This window comes from Onychostoma macrolepis, chromosome 19, assembly GCF_012432095.1.
Source record: "Onychostoma macrolepis isolate SWU-2019 chromosome 19, ASM1243209v1, whole genome shotgun sequence".
In the NCBI taxonomy this organism is placed as follows: domain Eukaryota; kingdom Metazoa; phylum Chordata; class Actinopteri; order Cypriniformes; family Cyprinidae; genus Onychostoma; species Onychostoma macrolepis.
Window position 1 is genome coordinate 16542140 of NC_081173.1, and position 21476 is coordinate 16563615.

Here is a 21476-nt window from a genome sequence, read left to right on the forward strand (position 1 = left end):
CGTTATTACTGTCACTGTTTAGCGATGGTGAGCCAGGGAAAAAACCTTCTGCAATCAAGAACCAGGCGCATCTTTGCAAATTATAGATAATTGTAAATGTCCAGATTATGATAATGGAGCTAATCCTGGTGGAAGTATAATTATTGTTGAGTGTTACAGTTGAGGGTGTCCAGTAAAGCTAACTGTCATTATTTATACACGGTTTGCAGTGAAATCGTTGAGTGGAAAATGTTCAGTTGGAATTTAACAAGGCTCTCGATATAATGGCATGGGATATAGCGTGTTTGTGTATGTGAAATAGAAAGCGAAGCAAAGTTGGAGTTGCTGGAGTGTGTGTGTTTTGAGCGTGAACGCAACGTCTGCGTGCGTAAGCGCGCGCGTGTGGGGAGGGGGGCGAGGGATATAAACAAAATACATAAGCCTATTAGTACATACTACGTTATTCTCATAATCGTGTCATGGCTTTCTATTGGGTATATTCGTCGCGTAGATTTGGTGTTTATCTAGGCTTTCAAATAAAACCATAAACAATAGGCCTATAGCATGTGTAGCGATTTAGGCTACTTTTTGTTTTATAGTTATGGTAACCATTAATTTTGTGTTCAAAACATGGCAAATACTAATTCTATTCTGATGTTATGGGGAAAAGTCAGTCTCCAGTCATATATAGCCTATATATAGGCCTATTATTTAAAAAAAAAATTTACGTATGAACTTAAGATTGTGTATTTTGAACACTGAAACGCTCACTGAAGATTTGAGAGGAAATATTGGCAGTCGAGTATTGCGCTGGACTGGTTTTTTTATTATATTGGTTATAGGCCTACAATATTATCAACTCCATAGTCAACAAAGAAAATCTCAAATTAAGCCATGTCCTGGTCAAGTCCTTTTTACGATTTATCGTGGCATTCAGCTGTAGAAATGTTAGCACTGGTTTTAATGAGATGTTCAGCATTTTTCCAGGAGGAGGATCTGTCAGGGCTGGGTTGTGGTCGCCGGAGCCGGTTTGCCCCCACAGGCATGCGGACTGCTTCTGATCTCCGCGCCGTCCCTTCGCCTCCTCACTACAATTCAAAGCTACTAATTGTAAGGAACACAAAGACAGCAAGGAAGAGCACACTGTTTGCCAGACCAAATTTTTCGTTCGTCAGGGGTGGTTTTAATCAAGATAAAGGTCAAATATTCAGTTCTACTAACGTGAAAACATTTAAAATGTATTTGGAATTAATAATTAATAATAATAATAACCAAATACACTCAGTTAAAATGTTACGTTTCCATTTAGGCCTAATTAATTGAAGACCAAATCCGAAGCAAATCTTTTTTTTTTTTTTTTTAATTAGTCTATATAAAATTTTATCTATTTCTTCGCCATTAAATAGCGACTCAGCCCTGAACAAACGATCCCAAAATGTTAATACAATATCATGGTTTTCTCAAATTCCATTTAACTTTTTTTTTTTTTTGTTTAGGCCTGCAAAATTAAAGTCCCTTTAGCAATCACAGAAATCTCGAGCAAACAGCATATCACAAAGGCTCTAAAGCCAAAGAAAGTGCTCGGTGCATTGATCTGTTTTGAGTTACAAATTAACTTAAAGACGACAAAATGTTTGATAATTAAAGAAAAACACATTTATTTGGGGTTGTCCTTAATGTTTTGGCACATCGTCGGATGTACGCGTTGAGGTCAAAATTCAAGGCACCATTCAGAATGTTTGGGTCCATTGTCCATTTAAAACATTTAATAATTCTTCCAAATGCAATAAATTACATGCACACAATTTACACATTATACACGTTCTTCTAGGACTGCCATATCGATACATTGCATATTCCTCAAAAAAATTGTTAACACAAGTCCAATATACAACAAAATAATAAACAAATTTCAGTACAACGTTCCTGATCCGAGTGCCAACGAGTGCTGTAACGTGCCGGGTGCCTGAAGGTGAGAATTCATGACCCCGGTGGAGGAATACCAGGACGAGCTGGCGCTTTCCAGAAACGTGGATACCGGCGTGTTAATATTTTGCGGCTGATGGTGAGGTCTCTGAGGACCCTGTGAGTCCCAGACCGCGGGAGACTGCGGTGAATTACACGCCATCGGGTCGCTGGAGCTCGGACTGTGTTCTGGAGGCAGCTCGCCGTTTTTCATGATCTTCTTTAGTTTTGATCTCTTGTTCTGGAACCAAATTTTCACCTGTGAAGAAACAAAAGGTTTTCTGAGATTCTGAGGGCGAATTCCTTAATAAAGCATTATGGCTGTTTCTGCTAGATTTATACTTCTTAATAAAAAACATATTTTATAATGTCGTTAACATCGTTTATTATTTTAACAGCCTTTGAAAAATAGGCTATTAAATGTCAAACTAGCGCTTGTGTGATTCCCAACGTTGCCGCAAGCTCATATTAATATTTTAATTGAAAGTATATAGCATTTTCATTATATAAGTATTTCATAAAAGACATTACAATAAAACATTGAATAAAATATTGTCGAACCTGTGTCTGTGTGAGTCCCAGCGATGCCGCGAGCTCGGCTCTCTCTGGAAGCGCGAGGTACTGCGTGTTCTGAAACCTTCTCTGCAGAGCAGCGAGCTGGAAACTGGAGTAGATGGTGCGGGGCTTCCGGACTTTCTTGGGTTTACCGTTGACCATCCTCACCTCGGGCTCGGCTGTTTCTTTTTCTAACGGGTGAACAAAAATTAGATAAATAAATGGGGATAGAAAATCTCGATTGTTGGTAATTCTTGCGGTGATTTATGGCATGCGTCGCAGTGCTTTCAAATAGCTACTCGCATAAAGTCATTGAGACTTTTGATTGTCAGAGAATAATTAAATCTTTTCACATTTTACAAGCTCTTATTTTCGGTGTAATTATCTTTTTAATGCAAGCAGTGTTTTGCATAGGCTATGTATAAATAAAACACAGTAAATCGTTAAAGAACCCATTTCGAATTAGATGCAATGCTGCAACAGCTTAAAATTTTGTCCAACTTAATTACAAAATTCAGACCTTATAATAAGAGGCAACTGTAATACCATGGTTATATATGTTCAACAATAATGCTCAACCATGATGATAATGTTTATTATGTATAATACATAGTAGTAGTAGTAGTAGTAGTAATAGGCTAATAACAACAACAACAATAATAATAATAATAATAATAATAAACAGTTGAATATATAGGCTATAATAACTGACCTTGCGGGCTCGGCTGTGACTGCACCCTATTATATGTTCCGGCATATTGGTGATATGCTGTGGAGTAGGAGCCGTAATCAGGGTAGGATTTTGCAGTGTAATTTCCAGAAGATCCATTGACTCCGTGGTATTGGTACTGATAGGCATTAAGAGGTTTCCCATACGTGCCCGAGTTCGGTGAACAATAGCCATGATGAACTCCTCCAGCAGGGCTGTAATAGCCAGAATCCGTGGCTGTCGACTCCGGCAGGGTTGGAGATTCCTGAGATGGATGATGCATCGTGGAGAGCTGAAAAGGGTTTTGAAAATCTGCAGGTTTAATACTCGGAATCCTTCTGTCGAATACTCCAGTCATAGTTTGGATAAGACAACGTAAAAAGGCAGTCTAACTCTATAGGGGTCCACAGAGTCTACACTAACATTGTGTGTGCAAGCGTCAAGCGTCTCTCTTGAAGACTGCTTTAAGCCCCGCAGCAAAGACTTGGTTAAATCCTAAATTGCGCTGTTACGCACTGCAGGGAGGATCTAGTGCCATTGGCCAAGGAGCACAGCAGACGGCAGTTACTCCCCAACTCGTTCAACCAGTTTCAGAAGAACAAAAAAATCTTAATAGAGGTATTTATGGTATGTTTACAAACAAATCGAAAGGGAAATGGATTATTATTTGATATAAGTTTCTCACTGGACGAAAAGAAGACGGCTGCTGATCTATTCAATGTAAATCTACCTCTCACCAAGCAACAGAAATGTCTGATTACTTAAATATGTTTGGAACACATTACTACTTTTAAGGCAGATACAATTACATATCCAGATATTATTATTTTTTCTATATATTTTTATATATATCCTCTCAGACTGCGTATAAACAGTTTTTTGTAGTTGTTGTTTTTGTAGGCTATTCTGTCTAAATCCTCTCAGGTTTCTGTTTTGCCTGTGCTAATCTACATATTGATTTGTATATTTGTAAACAGAAAATGCATTTTTCAGATTTCAGATTTATCATTAAACACAAATATTTAATCTCCTATATGTCCATCTGTGTCAGCAGCGGATGCTTGAGGATTAGCCTATTTATGGCCGCAATAATGCATGAAAAGGCCTAGTTACAGCACTTTAGTGTGACTGATTTTATGATAATGACACAAACCTCGATCTGTACAATATAATTTAACGACTCAAAATGTTGCTAGTTTGTACTATTATTGTTCCTTAAATGTTAATGAAAAGTCGTCCAGCAAGCATTCAGTGAGGTGGTCAGCAATAGTGGTGAAATAGTGCCACCAAGTGGAGATAAGTCATGGTAACTCATCGTAGTCCAAGTTTCTTTACATCTGTTATCGATTTTCGAAAAAGACAATACATGGCCACTGCAACAGTGCATTAATGCAGGTGTTGACTAGTCATAAATGACGAGGAAAAATGTCTAACCTGTTTTACTAATGAAAAATGGGCAGTCTAGTAATAAATCATGGTTAGTGGTTAGGTTAACGTTTAATACCCAATGGGTTTGACTGATCACGCGATTAAATATAGGCCTAATGATTCTGTACAATCTAATTAATTATTTTGACCAAAAAAAAAAAAGTATGAGCAAAAACAGTGTACAGGGTACAACCAAAAGCAAATTAATCAAGTTAATAACTACAATTTACACATTCACTGGTGTAAAGCAAATGTTTCCAGACTCAATAGATCTCCATAGTTAATAAAGTAGGCATATATTTTATGAAAAAAAGTATATTTTTAACAAGATTATTTAAAATGAAATTTGAATGCTTAATCAAATGATAAAATCCCACCCTCAGGGTCAGAGACAAATTTTGTGTCATTGTTTTGTGAAACAAATTTCCCCTATTTAAAATGTGGGAGCAAAAAAAAAAAGGAAAAAAAAAAAGCCCAGCCTTATTAATAAAAGATGATAAATTAATAAATCCAGAAATTACATTGTGTGATACAACAGAATAACACAACTGCGAGAAATAACTAAAATAAAAAGATATCAAATAAATATAACAAAATAAATATATCCTAAACCTTTTACGTTAATATACGCCACTAAATTATCTTTTAAAATATCCTCTAAACAAAGCCGGAAATGACGTATCATGACCGCCAGCGTTATTTAGACATGGTTAAATTCAATTTAATGAATGTTTTGGTTCTGCTCTTGGTAATTTTGAATAAATACATTAAATAAAGCATGAGGCGCCGCTGCTATACCTCACACATTATGTTAGTGTCTGTTTCTTTGAGCTGTGAAGCAGTGAGAGTCGGGTAAATAGGCGCTCGTGCTGTGAAGGGGGATGGGATGGGGCCACTCAGAGCTCTCGTGCTCTACTAACTCGGCGCGCTCATTAATCCTAGTTTTCTCCTTTATATCGATGCTGTTTTGAATTAAAATTAACCTTTCCCATTACCGCATGTGTTACGTGGCATCAGAAAAGCAAAAAATATCGGTCTGCGATTGAATTTTGGTGCAGAAAGCGTTTAAAATGTATCCCATTGGAGCAGCTGGTGGTGAGTATTATTATGATTAGCGAGCGTGCTAGCGACGAAATGCTAACTGAATAAGTGTGGTGTGTTTGATAAAGATAAAAATGTAGTTTAATGGCGTTCGGCTGTACATGACATACATGTTCAAATAATGTTTTAGATTATAGTTCTGAAGTGTTTTTTCCATCTCTGTAGATGGTTTGTTTTGTAGGCCCATTGTTATTGTTAGCCTGCTAGCTAAGCTTGTTGACCTGCTGGCTTTTGAATGTACAGCAGCTGGTTAAACTCCTATCCATGTCCATTTTAAAACGTTAAAATTACGTATTTCTAACTATTTTAGGTTGGGATATATTGGCGTAGTTTAGAGTTTTATTGTCTAATTGTTTTATGTGAGTTTTAGATGTTTTAACGTTGGTAGTTAGGCACCACTGGTCAGTAACGTTACCTGGCTAACGTTAGCTGGAGAAAGTCAAACTGGTGCCGCACCAGTTTGACTTTCTCCAGCTAGCCAGGTACTGAAAGTTAATAACTAACGTTGTAGTTAATAAACTGTTAATTATTCTGCTTCCAAATTTTGCACATTTCCGGTCGATTTGTAAACTTATGTATTTGCACGGTCGCGATGTTCAGCTAAAGTTGACTGTGTCTATCTAAATTATGAACACACAATTATTATTGGAGTATACGAGTAGTAGTTTGTGTGTATTATGTATATTTATTACATTTCAGTAAGGAGTATTGAAACTCCAAACGCATTTTACACATTTCAAGAAGCAGTAAAACTACAGAACTTTTTGTTCGTCAAACTTAGTTGGTAACACTTTACAAAAAAGTACCATTTAGTTTACTGCATTAATATACATGAACTAAAAATGAACACTTCTTTTACAACACGTTACTTTCAACGTGCTAATATAGTATTAAAGTCAAGTTAAATTTGTTTACAGAAGTTATTGCACTGTGAACTAACATAAGGAACAATTGGTTTATTAACACATTAATAAATGCTGTAAGAAATGTAATTGTTAGATTATGTTTGCTAATGCTTTAATGTTAACAAATGGGACCCTATTGTAAAGTGTTGACACTTTGGTTTCATAAAGACATGAGTGTTGTATTATATGCTTTAGAGCAGGGGTGTCAAACTCAATTGCTGGAGGGCTGGAGCCCTGCAAAGTTTAGAAGCAAACCCTAAACACACCTGATCCAACTAAACAAGTCCTTCAGGCTTAATTGAAAGCTGCATAGTATGTGTGTTGGAGCAGGGTTGGAACTAAACTTTGCAGGGCTCTAGCCCTCCAGGAACTGAGTTTGACACCCCTGCTTTAGAGCCTTGTTGATATGTGTGGGGCTTCTGAAATAGTGATATAAAGAAAAGCAGTTGCTGTAGTTTAATGAAAAGACATCCTGGCACTTGTGTGTGTGTGTGGGAGAGTTTGGCAGGTTGTTGAATTGCTTGTGTGGTGTTGGTGATAAGGAGGTAAAAGGCCTGTTGCCCAGTGGGATGGGTTCATGTCCGTAGTATCTTCCTGCCATGTTGTGTTTTTAGGGTTGATAAGATGGGGCGAGACAGTTCAAGGAATCTGTCAGCGAAAGACTTCAGATACCATACTGCCTCCTTGTACATGAAAAGTTTTTCACATGTTTGCATTAACTTGACCTGTTTTTCCCAAATTAACAAACACTGCTGTGACCCAATTTTATTGTATGCTAGACATTTGTAAACAACTAAACCTGATGGATATTAATGATTAAAATCAACTGCTTTAATTTGATTTTATAATCAAAGTGTAATTTTACAGTGCTAATCTGGCTTTGCACTGGAACCTGTTTTCAAGTCAAATGGCTGTAATTTCATGGTTTTACATATGTTTCTGCACATGATCACTAATGTAGAGGTTTATTTGAAATAAACCAGTTATTATGTCTTTTATAGCTGCTGAGCTGTGTCAGGGACCTCAGTCTTCAGGGTCAGATGTTTCTGGTAAGAAGCCCAGACTAAGCTGGCCTGTTGACAGCCTAGCATATATTTTCAGTACTGTTTATCAAGTTGCTTGAAATGTTTAATTAAAGCTTTAATCCAAAGGAATGATTGTCTTCAAACTTAATTTACTGTTAAGAGCTTTGTTTTAACACTGTTTCTCTTAAGTATTCTCTTCAGTATTGCATAGTATGTTTCATTTTTTGCCTGCTGATTGGGTTAGTACAGTAGTAAAGTTTATTATTTAAACAGTATCACTGTAAAAAATCCGAAAAGAAATAGGGCACAATATGCTGTATTAATTTGAAGAAAATTACAGTTTTAGCTGTATTTTGAATTTTGCACTTCATTGTGTTGTGTTTTAGGGTTAACAGAAATGTCTGTAAAAATTAATGGATGATCTCTTGGCAATAAATTAGCTTTTTTTTTTTTTAAACAGCATGCGCACAAGTGCTTTTGTACTGAACATCAACATGGCTGTGATTATTCTGTTTTAACATTCAGTACAACAGCGTAAGTGTGATAATGCTTTTCAATACAATTAAACAAACATAAGGTTAATAGCAAGTTAGTAACATTTCAAATTAAAGTTGGCTAGTTAGTTTTTATATACGAAAATAAGGATGTTAGGTAAGGTGGGGTTCTTGAGTTTATATGGCAGAGCAGAGCTCTAATAGTCTTACCTAAATGTTTGTATGGGCCTAATTAATAGGATTAAGTTGCCACTGAACTAAAGATTGACATTTCTAGCTTAAAATAATAGACCTGGTTTAAAAAAAGGTAGTGTTTCTAATTAATGTTAAAAAATTAACTGTGTGTGTCCCAAAGCTCCCCTGTCTCCTCCAGCACAAGAGTATGTCTTCAAACCACCTCAACGGCCAGACTTTGGCACAATGGGTAGAACAATCAAGCTTCAGGCCAACTTCTTTGAAATGGAAATACCCAAGTTGGAGGTGTACCATTACGACATAGATATAAAGCCTGAGAAATGCCCACGGAGAGTTAACCGGTAACATCTTTTGACTGAAACTTGAAATTTCAACTGATTGTTTGGAAAGATATTTATACTTACTTTTTTTTTGTAGAGAAATTGTTGAGCACATGGTCCAGCACTTTAAGACACAGATCTTTGGAGATCGAAAGCCTGTGTATGATGGAAGGAAGAATCTTTACACTGCCATGCCTTTACCCATTGGAAGAGACAAAGTATGCACTAATAAAGTCATATTAAAGTCTGTGTTGATAGACCAGTTACTGAAATATTTTATACTGTTACTCTGTACATTCTCAAAATGCTACATTGAAGTCTTTTTACATTTTCACATCATACTAATGTCCCGAACTGCTCTTTTAGGTGGAGCTGGAGGTCACAATTCCAGGCGAAGGAAAAGACAGGAGTTTTAAAGTAGCTATAAAATGGGTGTCTTGTGTGAGTCTGCAAGCTCTACATGAAGCACTGTCTGGACGGCTACCAAATATCCCCTTTGAGACCATTCAGGCTCTGGACGTTGTCATGAGACATTTGCCCTCTATGAGGTTAATAGCTGTTTTGTTAACTCTGTTTTTCATAAATCACCATTAGGGGGCGTCGTACTTCATCTTTCTGCACACTGTGCCGCACGCTTTAGAGCATATTATTGCTGTGTTTGCAGGTACACCCCAGTCGGACGTTCATTCTTCACTCCCTCTGAGGGCTGCTCCAACCCCCTCGGTGGAGGAAGAGAAGTTTGGTTTGGCTTTCATCAGTCTGTTCGACCATCCCTCTGGAAGATGATGCTCAACATTGATGGTTAGTGTGCACTGATATCATTAATAAATGTTTCTTGAAAACTTCTTATACTAATCTTTGTTTTGTAATATTTATCTTTAGTGTCTGCCACTGCATTCTACAAAGCTCAACCTGTGATTGAGTTCATGTGTGAGGTTTTGGATTTTAAAAGCATCGAAGAGCAACAGAAGCCCTTAACGGATTCCCAGAGAGTGAAGTTTACCAAGGAAATCAAAGGTAAATTATTACAGTAATTAGTGACCTCCCTAATGCTTTTTGTGGAATTTATTTTTGATTGTCTGAACACTGATTTATTTTCACCTATCAGGTCTGAAGGTTGAAATCACTCACTGTGGACAGATGAAGAGAAAATACAGAGTGTGTAATGTGACAAGGAGACCAGCCAGCCATCAAACGTAAGATCTATCACAAAGCACTTAAAAATAAATAAATAAATAAATAACCTGGCTTAGAGGTCTTTCTGTATGAATGCCTCTCCATTTTATATTCCTCTTTGTTGTGATGCAATGGTAAAGGTCACTGTTTTAAAAATGTGTTTTACTTGCCTCCAGGTTTCCATTGCAGCAAGAGAATGGTCAGACCATTGAATGCACTGTCGCCCAGTACTTCAAGGATAAGTACAAACTGGTGCTGCGATATCCACATCTCCCATGTTTACAAGTTGGTCAGGAGCAGAAACACACCTACCTTCCGTTAGAGGTTGGTCAAGACCACATCTTATGCTTACTTTTTTCCACCAATCTCTTTCATTTATTTCTCTAAATGTCATTAACCTTATTTTTATTTTATTTTTTTTAATTAGGTCTGTAACATAGTAGCCGGACAGAGATGCATAAAAAAACTGACAGACAATCAGACCTCCACTATGATACGTGCCACAGCCAGGTCTGCGCCTGACCGCCAGGATGAGATCAGCAAACTGGTATGTGCAGTTCTTTGTACTTTTTCAGTTTTATAAATCTCATCCACACCTCATGATGGATTTCACTTGGTTGTGACAGATGAGAAGTGCCAACTTCAACACCGATCCTTATGTGCGTGAGTTTGGAGTTATGGTAAGAGACGAGATGACTGAGGTCAATGGTCGTGTTCTTCAAGCACCTTCAATTCTCTATGGTGGAAGGGTAGGAACCTGTCCTGATTAACTTAACATTTGTCTTGCTGACCTTGTGGTTGATTTCTGAAAGCTGGATGTGTCTTCCTAATTTGGTCCTGTCTCTCTGGCTTTTTCAGAACAAAGCAATAGCAACCCCAGTCCAGGGTGTGTGGGACATGAGGAACAAGCAGTTCCACACAGGGATCGAGATCAAAGTGTGGGCTATTGCCTGCTTTGCCCCGCAGAGGCAGTGTACAGAACTTCTTCTGAAGTAAGTCAGCTTTGACCTGGATCTGGAGAAGTTTTTGTATTTGGTGGAATTATTAAAAAAGCTCAGACCCTTGCATGGTCTAATCCTTTGTTTGTTTTCTCTAGGGCATTTACTGACCAGCTTCGTAAGATATCACGTGATGCTGGGATGCCCATTCAGGGCCAGCCGTGCTTTTGCAAATATGCCCAGGGAGCAGACAGTGTGGAGCCCATGTTCAAACACCTCAAGTACACATACCAAGGCTTACAGTTGGTGGTGGTCATCCTACCTGGGAAGACTCCGGTTTATGGTAATTTAGCTCCTTTCTGTTTATTTCGTGTTTTTGTTTGCAGTGTATTTTGTAACACTCTAAACTGTCAATTCTCACAGCTGAGGTGAAGCGTGTGGGAGACACTGTTCTTGGCATGGCCACGCAGTGTGTCCAGGTGAAGAATGTACAGAAAACCACACCTCAGACCCTTTCCAACCTCTGCCTCAAGATTAATGTCAAACTGGGTGGAGTCAACAACATTCTTCTTCCACAGGGCAGGTGAGGGCAGCTTTTCCAAAAGCCTTTGACATGCAGAAAGCTTAAGGCATTTTCTAAGTCTTTGTTTGATTGTTAGTTAACGCCTGGGCTGCTTTCCCATGAAACTTGACTAGAAAGTACAGCTACCTACGCTGTTTTTGGGGTTTTGCATTGCTTTATCACTGTTTTTGTTTGTAGGCCCTTGGTGTTTCAGCAACCAGTCATCTTTCTGGGTGCAGATGTGACTCATCCACCAGCTGGAGATGGCAAGAAACCCTCAATTGCAGCTGTAAGCCTGACAAAACCTGTGATATTTTAAGGTTGATTATGTTAATTGCATAGTGCCAAGTAGCACTAATACTACAAGTGTGACCAATCTACGTTTTGTACGCATTTTTAAGCCATATCATATAACCTCAAAAGTCTTTAATAATGCTTTTAACATCTCAGAGCTAGGGGGCCCTCTAAATAATAAGACAAACTGTTTTTGTTTTTTAATATTTAGGTTGTTGGCAGTATGGATGCCCACCCAAGCCGATACTGTGCCACGGTGCGGGTGCAGCAGCACCGTCAGGACATCATTCAGGATCTAGCCACCATGGTGAGAGAGCTGCTGATCCAGTTCTACAAATCCACACGCTTTAAACCAACGCGCATCATCTACTACAGAGACGGCATCTCAGAAGGCCAGTTCAACCAGGTAGGTTGCAGGCCTACACTTTTTGTCAACGCTTGCTAAGTGGTGATGACACATTTCGTTTAATCTTCATTGTACTGTTTTGTCTATGCAGGTTCTACAGCATGAATTGCTGGCTATTCGTGAAGCCTGCATCAAGCTGGAGAAAGATTATCAACCAGGCATCACCTTCGTAGTAGTGCAGAAGAGACACCACACCAGGCTCTTCTGCATGGACAGGAATGAACGGGTTGGTTATGGCACAGTTTTTTTTAGCTCTATTTAGGTGACAGAAAAAATGCTTCTAGCAATGAGTGTACACAGTTTGTGTGATTATAAACAGTGCTCAGTATGTTTCAAGAAAACTTCCTGCATAGGAAGGATCCAGTGACAAATGTGATTATTGCAAACATCTTTTGAATCAGAAAAGCCTTTGCTCTTTTCATTGTTAAAGAATGATTATTCTAGAATTTATTTTACAAGTTACGTCCTTGGTTAAATTATGTATGTTAAATTATGACCTTTTCTTACTTAAAATATATATATATATATATATATATATATATATATATATAATTTTTTTTTTTTATTTTTTTTTTTTTATAAATGTCTTTTTAAATTTGCCTTTCTAATTTGCTGTTTATATTCAAGGTTGGAAAGAGTGGCAACATCCCTGCTGGTACCACAGTTGACACCAAAATTACTCATCCGTCTGAGTTTGACTTTTATCTTTGCAGTCATGCCGGAATTCAGGTACCATTGAACATTTCAAATGGAATCCCATTTAAAGGTCGATAAAGAATTCATAGACTTACTATATAAAGCGAGTGCTTATGAATGCTTTGTGCCTAGCTATCATTGGCTTTAGTGTTGGTGATCATTATGCTTGTCTAAGTGTGTGTGATTTCAGTTCTTCATAATTGCTGAATCTCCACAGGGAACCAGCAGGCCGTCCCACTATCACGTGCTGTGGGATGACAACCATTTCACCTCTGATGAGCTGCAGGTCCTCACCTACCAGCTGTGCCACACCTACGTGCGCTGCACCCGCTCTGTCTCCATTCCTGCACCTGCCTACTACGCCCACCTGGTGGCGTTTCGTGCTCGCTACCACTTGGTTGACAAAGAACATGACAGGTACTGGGTCTTACTATGATTAACATAACATGTAGAGAAGGCTATATAGCCCTGTTTGTTATGTTTTCTATGGGCTGCAACATCCTGTCTCCGCTCTATACAATATGCTAAAATAATTCGTTAATGCTTACAACTAACAGCTTATTCACATTTATTTCCTTACACGGCTGGATGTGACTTTTTTTTTTTATAAAGCAATTCACATTGTGTATTATTAAACCTATAGATCTGATTTTATGTGTGTTGTATTTGTTTGCTGACAGTGCTGAAGGCAGTCACACGTCAGGTCAGAGTAATGGCAGAGACCAGCAAGCCCTGGCCAAAGCTGTGCAGATCCACCAGGACACACTGCGTACCATGTACTTCGCCTGAACATAGCCAGAAACAAGCCCCACATCCTGAAACAGCACGGTGTGTGTGTGTCTGTGTGTATTTTTGTGTTTGCCTCAACTGTATAAATGAGAACCTTCAAACGGGGGGGAAAAAACCCAAGAATCTCCATGCTGTTAGGTTTCCAATTGTCCACGTAGCCAATTTCCATACAAACAAAATATCCATGATTTTTAGAACTGTAATATGTGATTTTATTAATTTATCTTTTTCTTTTTGGTTTGGAGGGCATGGTTATGTGTCTCTGTTGTACATGTGCATGTCAGATTAGAGGTTAACATGTTTACATAGTCAATCCAAAAATTCAGACTATTTTTACACTGAAAGTTACATTTGCATCCGGGTGGGCTTGATTCAATACTATTGCCAAGGCTGGTGATGGAGACTGTCGAACAGTAGTTTTTACAAACTCATCAAACCAATGGGTTCGGGTTAGTTTAGGACAACACAGATCAGGTTTAGGGGTTGTGGGGATGCAGTTTCCACAGCTAAATTATTTATCAGCAAAAGCAAGTGCACTGACCAGATGGGGACTTCAGGACAAAAGTACTTATCCTGTTTTGTTTCATTTATTTGTGCTAATATGAATTATTTTTTATCGTGGTGTCATTTATTTTTCATTCCAGGGCTCGGTCATCCTACTGTACCTGTCCGCCAATGACATGATCGACCGAGCACTATCATGTGCTTGTATCATAAAATTTGAACACAGTATGTGCAGAATCAAGAATGCATTTGGAAGTGAGAATGTAGGAATTGTTCTGACAATCAGTTTTCTGGCGCCCTGCTGCTCACATGAGACTGGTTCTCATAAGTGAAGCCCTCCGTTTACCTGCGCCGGGGTTCTTAGTGCGGAAACAGCTCTGGAATATGGATAATTGTCATGAAAAGTACTAATATCTTGGGGCTCTAAGCATTTAGATGAGATTATCTTGTGCATACTTTAAATTCTACTGCCATGAGCATTTCTTTTATTTGTTCGCTGTGATTGTAACCTAAGGTTTCAGTGGTTTGGGTGTATGAGTTAAATTTCTAAAACTCCCTTAAGGAAAAAATACCATCACCTTTCACTTTAAGCACCTGTTCTGAAATTTTCATTATGATGTTGTCAAATCTTCCCCACACTGAAACGCAAAGCCAGTTTTGTGCTGAACATTGGAGAATCTGGAGCCCTCAGATTTGCTTGGTTCTGTGCACGGTTTCTAATGGTGAAGTTTGACTGTACTACGCTGGCCAGGTTTAAAAGCTGTCATCGCACTCCAGCTGGCCATACAGGCAATCAAGACTTTTTTTTTTAAAGAATCACACAGAACACATACAGTTGCATTGACACAAAGTCAGAGTGAAAATTTCAAATGCACCTTAGTAGTTTTTTTTTTTTTTTTAAACCAAGAATCTCTAGCTTATAACTTAGAGGTTTCCATGAGAATATAAAAAAATCCCTTTTTAACACTCTAGATACATTCTTTTTAGATGTATAAACCTAAATGAATTTGTGAAATCTAGTTTTTCTTTGAGAATTTTTGTAGAGTAACAGGGTGGGGCCATTAGGCGAGTTAGATTTTTGTTGCTTAACTGAATAGAAAATGTATTTAGTTTGAATCCAAACTTAGTTCAAATTGAAGCGCAATACGTTGTGTATGTGTCGGTAAACTGTTTTCATGTAAACAGTCTTATCCTTTCTAAAGCATATCATCATGATGTGTAGTGATTTATTGAGTCTTGTTAGTGAAATAACTGTAAGATCACTTCCCCAAATAATTCTTCAATTTTAACTTGAAATTCTTGAAATCTTTAACCATCTTTTTCTAACTATGCATTCTTAACCAAGAGATTTTAGTGGTTTGTTTGTGTATATGAATTTTAAATATAGAACATTTGTAATGTAGTCATTTTCATGCTGGGTACTTTTAGTAGTGTAAATAGTGCAAACCTTGTACCCACTGTAGCAGTATTAGCTTACAAAATACTCTATTTTTATTATCAACAATTGGATGTTCTTTATATGGCTCTCAATTATTCCTGTTAGCCGAACAAGATTACATATGTACTTGTAGTTAATGTCCTACCATAACTGAAGCACAATGGGACATTATAATTGTAGGTGCTAGAGTTTATTCTTGAGACTACCATTTTTTTTTTTTTAAGTATCTTGTTTAACTTCAACTTTTAAACAAGAATCACAGACCTGTCAGAGAGCTTAATCGGTATGTTTGGTTTTTGATCTGGTGAAATCTATGACTTTTGACCCTGAAACCCTGACCCTTCTTTTTCTAAACCCAACAGACTGTGTATAAGGGGCATTTTAATTTATCTTCAAATACTTGACTAGAGTTATGTTGTTATTTGGCGCTGATCTCGTAACTCGTGAAAGTAGATGCACTTTGAAGAGCAATGGACACAGACCCCTAGTTCCGGTGCTTATCTGGATCAAGAGTGTGTGTTATCTGGGTGCAGTTGTGTGGAAATGACTAGATGTCCTACCTCTTGTTACCTGTTACTTGTATTATGGTAACATTACCGCACTGGTCATTTCCTCATAATTGCACTAATGGGGAATGTCGTCTTTTCGTCCCTCTGAAAGTGAAAGTGGTAGATGTCACAGAAAATCTTGAACGCATCTTTAATTAATATTTTTTCAGAGGCCATACCTGCTGCCATTTAGCCTAGATGATTTAGCATTGCTTTTGTTTTCTGATGGTAGTTTTAAGCTATGTATTCAAAGCTACAATTGACTGCTGCAAGTTTCAGATGTCAAACATTTGATGTTTCATAAGTCAGACATGAATCCAAAAGATCATTATATGCTTTCCGCGAACAAGTGGCTTGATGCTTTTGTGTGCTCAGTAAGCTATACAAATTTTCATAAATGTATAGTGTGGATTTCAGTTTCGTCATTTTCTGTCCTTTCTAAATTGCAGCGCATTGTCGCTTTATCCATATACTTGTTTGAATGTGTCACAGTTTTCTTAACTTTAGGTTTGAATAATAGTATTTATCACACAGCAACAAAAACATGATGAAATCATTGCTCAAACTACTACTTATAGATATTCTCTGGAACAATCTGATTTTTTTTAAAACCATTCTTTTCATCCTCATTACCTGCTTTAGTGATTTTTTTTTTTTTTTTTTTTAGAAGTTACTGAGTTTTAGTATTTTAACCTTTTTGAAATTCAGCACCTTAGTCACAGGTCTACAACATATGCAATTTCTCAAGTATGAAATATGAGATGTTTTTGCACTATATCAGAAGAGGTGTTACTAATTTGTATACTGGTGGACAGATTGTAAGTTTATAGAGAAGAACCATCAATATTAGAATAGTCTTGGCCTTGTTTCTTTCTTCACATACAATCATATTGGCACTAATCTATTAAAAATTAACAGACGTAAGAAGGTCTCGAGTTCTTACACTATGCAAAAACTCATTTCCATTCAGAGCCGTCACTGTTTATATATAGGGGTCAAATTGTTGGATTTTGTCTGAATTCTGTCATGCATACCAAATTGAGTTAGGGACTTTTGAGTGAACGCAAGTCTCACTTGTTTGTTTTTGTTTGTTTTTTTTTCATTCCCTCCTTCCACAATACAATCAACTGATGTTTTTAGCAATCTGACGCAAATGCTTGATTCAAATAAATCCGTTCAAATATCCGTGAATGCAAATGTAATGGAGGCCAAGGATTAAGGGAGGAGAATGAAGTATGGTGCTGGTTTTGTAGAGATTGTCGTGTTAATCTATGCTGCAGCGTCTCTGTTTCAATTCTTAAGAGGCACATACAGTGTTAACTGAAAATTGAAATGGTGCCTCAATTTCCCTGGAAACTTTGAATTATTTATCAATGTTATGCCATTAACATTGTCTCTTGAGTCGTCTTTTCTAGAGTATTGTCTTTTGCTGCTTGAGTGAAGCTTGTATATTGCTTTGGCGAAGTATCTTTCCAGCTTTGTGTGGGGTTACAGTGTCCACATGCCTCTTCGCTTTACGCATTATGGTTTGAATAAAATTAGTTAGTTGCGTTGATTCCTAGTTCGTGCCCCGATGACTTTCAAATTGTAATTTCAGATATTTATTTTTTTTATTATTTTTTTTTTTATTCATGCCAGACAAAAAAAAAGCCAGTCTCATCAAAAGAATCGTGCCCCTCAGCTTGATGGTCAGAGGTGGTCTTTTAAACTTAGCTAATGTATTCGCATTAGAACTTTGCACTATAGTGTTCCGAAGCAGAAATCTAAGCCTCTCTCTACATACCATGGTAGTTTTGTTACTGTACTCTGCTTTTTAATTCCTAAGGTAGCAAGTTTAAAATACGCTACCTTATAACCTGCTAAAACCATAAGGATACAAACGATCAGTTTGAATGTACTTCATACGCCTGCATACTGGTTAAGAACATCCACGTTATTTTCATCTGTTTGCTCCACTTTGTTTTATGCATGCACATTTTAAGCAGCATTGAATCGTTGGGCTTTTATCCATGAACTGTATCTCACCATTCATGGTTGTGATGTACTAAATATGGGCAGTTTATTCAGATTACACACTGGCACAAAGATCCTTGTATCGCTGACGTTTGTGGTGCTGTACTGTAAAAAGTGTACATAAGGCAGTGTTTTGGTGTTTTGTGTTTTTTGCCATGTACTACTTGTATGTTTGCCGGAATTTCCAACTCAAGTTTCATCCAAAGGGTTTTTGAGCTATAACACCCATGTTCACGTATCAACCCAATAAGCCAAATTCACTTTCATTGAAGCCCTTTTGCTTTACCAGCAAACACTCTGTGGTGGTCCTGTAATCATGACAGTGGTACTTGCTGAGCCTCAGTTCATTGTGTGCACAAACTAAACCTCTACTCAGTTTAGTGACAGGTCAGTTGCCATTCAGCTAGTTGTTTATTGGGTTTCAAAACGCTTTTAGGATCCCCCCTTTCTAAGTCCTAAACTAGTTTTAAAACTAGTCTAAAATGACCAAAATTGAAGCTTGTTGTGAGGGATAAAAATATTGCAAAGTGTCCTGTTAAAGAGCACAGTTCCATTAGTTCATTACATGCTAACATGTTATTTATTCAAATATGAGCATGCATGTAAGATGAAAATGGGGTCTTGAGACTGATTTATAGGAATAATTGAGAGCTTCATCATGACCTGGCTTTTTAAACCAACTTTGAAAACTACCTCAATAGTGTCAGGTGCTAACATTAAAATATCCCTTATACATATATGTATATGTGCTCATGACAAAGAACAATAATTGTGACCAAACAACACAAGCCTATACTGTGTGTTAAGTGTTTAGTTCTCTTTCTTTTTTTTTCTTTTTTTTCTTCAAGCGATTTTTAAAAAAAATGTGTATGATGGATCAACATGAGGGACGTTTTAGCATGCAACAAAATTGCAGGGGACCAAAATGAATTTGATTTGAAAGTTTCCCTTTTTAAAATGTAGTGATAAATACTCATCAGCTTTTAGAGGTACATTACAATCTTTTGAGTGGAGCTGTTCTCAGATCCTCTGGTTGTATCTATGGAGAACAAATCAGAATTCAGGCCAAGATGATTGCCAAAACATGGCGGTTAAGTTGTTGTTCTTTTCTGGATCTTGACTGAGTTGAGTTGATCTGGTATGTGGCAGTGTCATCTCCATGTCCGTCACTAGCATTGTGCCATATTATGGATAACATACTGGACAAGAAATGTCCAATGACCACTGCTCTGTGTTTAATGTATGTTTGGGGAAAACTGACAACATTTTCTTATGAAGCAGCTTGTCAACCTGTGTCAAATGGCAATCGTTGAGCTTTACTGTCGTTGGAGTGCTAGCACTCTACTTGATTCTTCTACTTGATTTATATCCAGTATTGCAATAAAGATGTTTCGCACTCATTAGACCCTGATCCGTTTGATGAAAGTTCTACGACGAGTCTGCGATAAGCTATTTGTATTTAAATATTGTCATGTGAGACTTTGGAGTGCTATTCATTGCAATTGACATGTATTTACCTTGCTACATTTTATGAAGGGAATTCAATTTTGATTTGATGTCTCTCAGACTCTGATTAAGGATGCGTTTAGCATCCTAATACACTGGCATTTGAGTTTCTTGAGAGAAGAATATTAAGGTACAAAGAGGTTGTATGGAAATCATTCAGATTCTTGTTTTTCATCAGTGAGCTTAAAAACGTCCAGCGTGTTTTTTTTTTTGTCGTATTTGTGCCTTTTTAAAATCTCTCCCACTCCTGATTGAGGGACTATCCTTTTAATTTGATACTCAGCGCCACATTGAATAATTTGTACATTTATCATGCAACCTTGAGTGAATGCTGCATAGAATGATCAGTATTTGTATTTTGCACTTTCTAAGCAGTTTTAAAGGATGCCCTGTTGTAATTGGGCACACAGACTAAGACTATTTAAGACGAGGTATTTTCTGCTACAATAGGAATTCTAAGGAACCATATGACTTGTTGGTCTTTTCGAAAAATAAAGTGTATAGATGTGAAGTACCTCATAAGCCTGATAAATGCTGCATAAACTTCATTTATTGTTCTTTTGTGAACCTCATTTCAAACAATTTCCCCTATAGGGAGGTTTGATGCTCACAAGCTGTGCAAGCACCTTCTGAATTATGTGATTGACCAGAGCCGCTATTTAAAAGATTAGCAGCGATGCACATCGAATGCAATTCTGACAGATTTTTAGTCATATTCACTGACATGATACAATATTACCGAGCCTCTAGCTTGAGCATTGCTCAGTTGATCATGACTATTAGATATGTAGTGACGTCTTGCAGTCAAAAGTTACAGTTGACTCAGGTATTGCCATTAAGGGCTGTATCTGCTATTGCCTCTCGTCCTCAATCCCCTCACCTGTGTCTTAATGTAGCCTTAGAACTGCATTTATGGATGGAACATAAAGTATATCTGGCCTTAAAATATGCACTATTTACCACAACATGCAAGTCTCTACAAATCAGGCCATATGTTTTTGCCATAAAACTACCTCCTGAGAATGTAGGAGTGTTCTGGAACTGACAGATGGCTTTTTTTATTCCTCCAAATTGTACTCTGTTAGTTGACAATCATCTTTTTCTTTTTCTTTTTTTCATAATTAAGTTACAGTTGAAATTCCAGGACACTCTTGTTGATTTTTTATTTTATTTTAATTTTTTTTAAAACCATATTCATTCTAGTGATGGAAAGGCCAAGCGACCAAAGTTTCTATTCGAAGGCTTTCTTGCACTGCGTCGTGGTGTCAAACCTCCCTCTCACATCAGCAATTTATCTTTTATTTAACCTTGTTTGCTCCTTTATAACATGCCAAATTAAATTTGCTGTCATTCCTGTCATGAATTCTTTCATTTCTGATTGATGTTTGCATTCACTGCTAAGCTCCTTGTTGTTGTTTCTTGATAATGTAAAGTGTGAGCTTTTTTTTTTTTTTTTAAACAAATAAAATTACAAACCAAGATATGCTGTAAACCCTGCTAAGACATAATGTGAAAACGTATCATTTAATATAGCTCACTTTTGCTTGACTGTGTATTGCATCATTTAATAAACTTAATTTCCTCTGACTGCTGTGTCTTGTGTTTTTAATGTTTTATGCCAGATTTTTTAACTTCTAGCTATGATGTTTTTGGACATGCTGACCTCTTCTAATGTCTGCTGTTTTTGCCAGCTTTTTTTTCCATTCCTGTTTGCTGAGATCATATTGGCCTTTAAAATCCCTCTACACTTATGTTTTCTAGATCGCCAAACAACCATCTGTAAGTAAAGGCAGATTGTGTGGATTCTTGCAAACCTCAAAACAATGTTGCTTGAGGCCAAAACTGGTGTTTACTCTCTCTTCTCACACTACAGTACAAAACTAAGCTTTATGTTGTACAGTTTAGCTCACATAAGTAAAAGTTAGGCTTT

General features: G+C 37.3%; 2 protein-coding genes across 4 annotated transcripts; one reads left to right on the forward strand and one right to left on the reverse strand.

Annotated features, from left to right (window-relative positions):
- Positions 1-794: 794 nt before the first annotated feature.
- Positions 795-5454, reverse strand: dlx5a (distal-less homeobox 5a). 2 transcript variants are annotated; one of them, XM_058753167.1, is made up of 4 exons: positions 5435-5454; positions 3212-3500; positions 2506-2690; positions 795-2203 (listed from the first exon to the last, which is right to left on the reverse strand). In XM_058753167.1, the coding sequence occupies exons 1-4, from the start codon at positions 5441-5443 to the stop codon at positions 1892-1894; spliced, it is 795 nt and encodes a 264-aa protein (XP_058609150.1). In that variant the 5' UTR covers positions 5444-5454; the 3' UTR covers positions 795-1891. The 2 variants fall into 2 exon arrangements, with proteins under 2 accessions (XP_058609150.1, XP_058609149.1); XM_058753166.1 differs by lacking the exon at positions 5435-5454 and having other exon boundaries at positions 3212-3716.
- A 44-nt stretch (positions 5455-5498) lies between these two features.
- ago2 (argonaute RISC catalytic component 2) lies at positions 5499-21133 on the forward strand. Of its 2 annotated transcripts, none has more exons than XM_058753149.1 (20): positions 5499-5731; positions 7644-7691; positions 8517-8697; positions 8774-8894; positions 9043-9224; positions 9341-9477; positions 9559-9693; positions 9785-9872; positions 10029-10176; positions 10280-10399; positions 10479-10601; positions 10711-10844; positions 10949-11133; positions 11214-11373; positions 11551-11641; positions 11858-12052; positions 12144-12278; positions 12680-12781; positions 12966-13165; positions 13429-21133. In XM_058753149.1, the coding sequence occupies exons 1-20, from the start codon at positions 5707-5709 to the stop codon at positions 13535-13537; spliced, it is 2619 nt and encodes an 872-aa protein (XP_058609132.1). In that variant the 5' UTR covers positions 5499-5706; the 3' UTR covers positions 13538-21133. The 2 variants fall into 2 exon arrangements, with proteins under 2 accessions (XP_058609132.1, XP_058609134.1); XM_058753151.1 differs by lacking the exon at positions 5499-5731 and adding an exon at positions 5985-5988 and having other exon boundaries at positions 7643-7691.
- Positions 21134-21476: the final 343 nt, after the last annotated feature.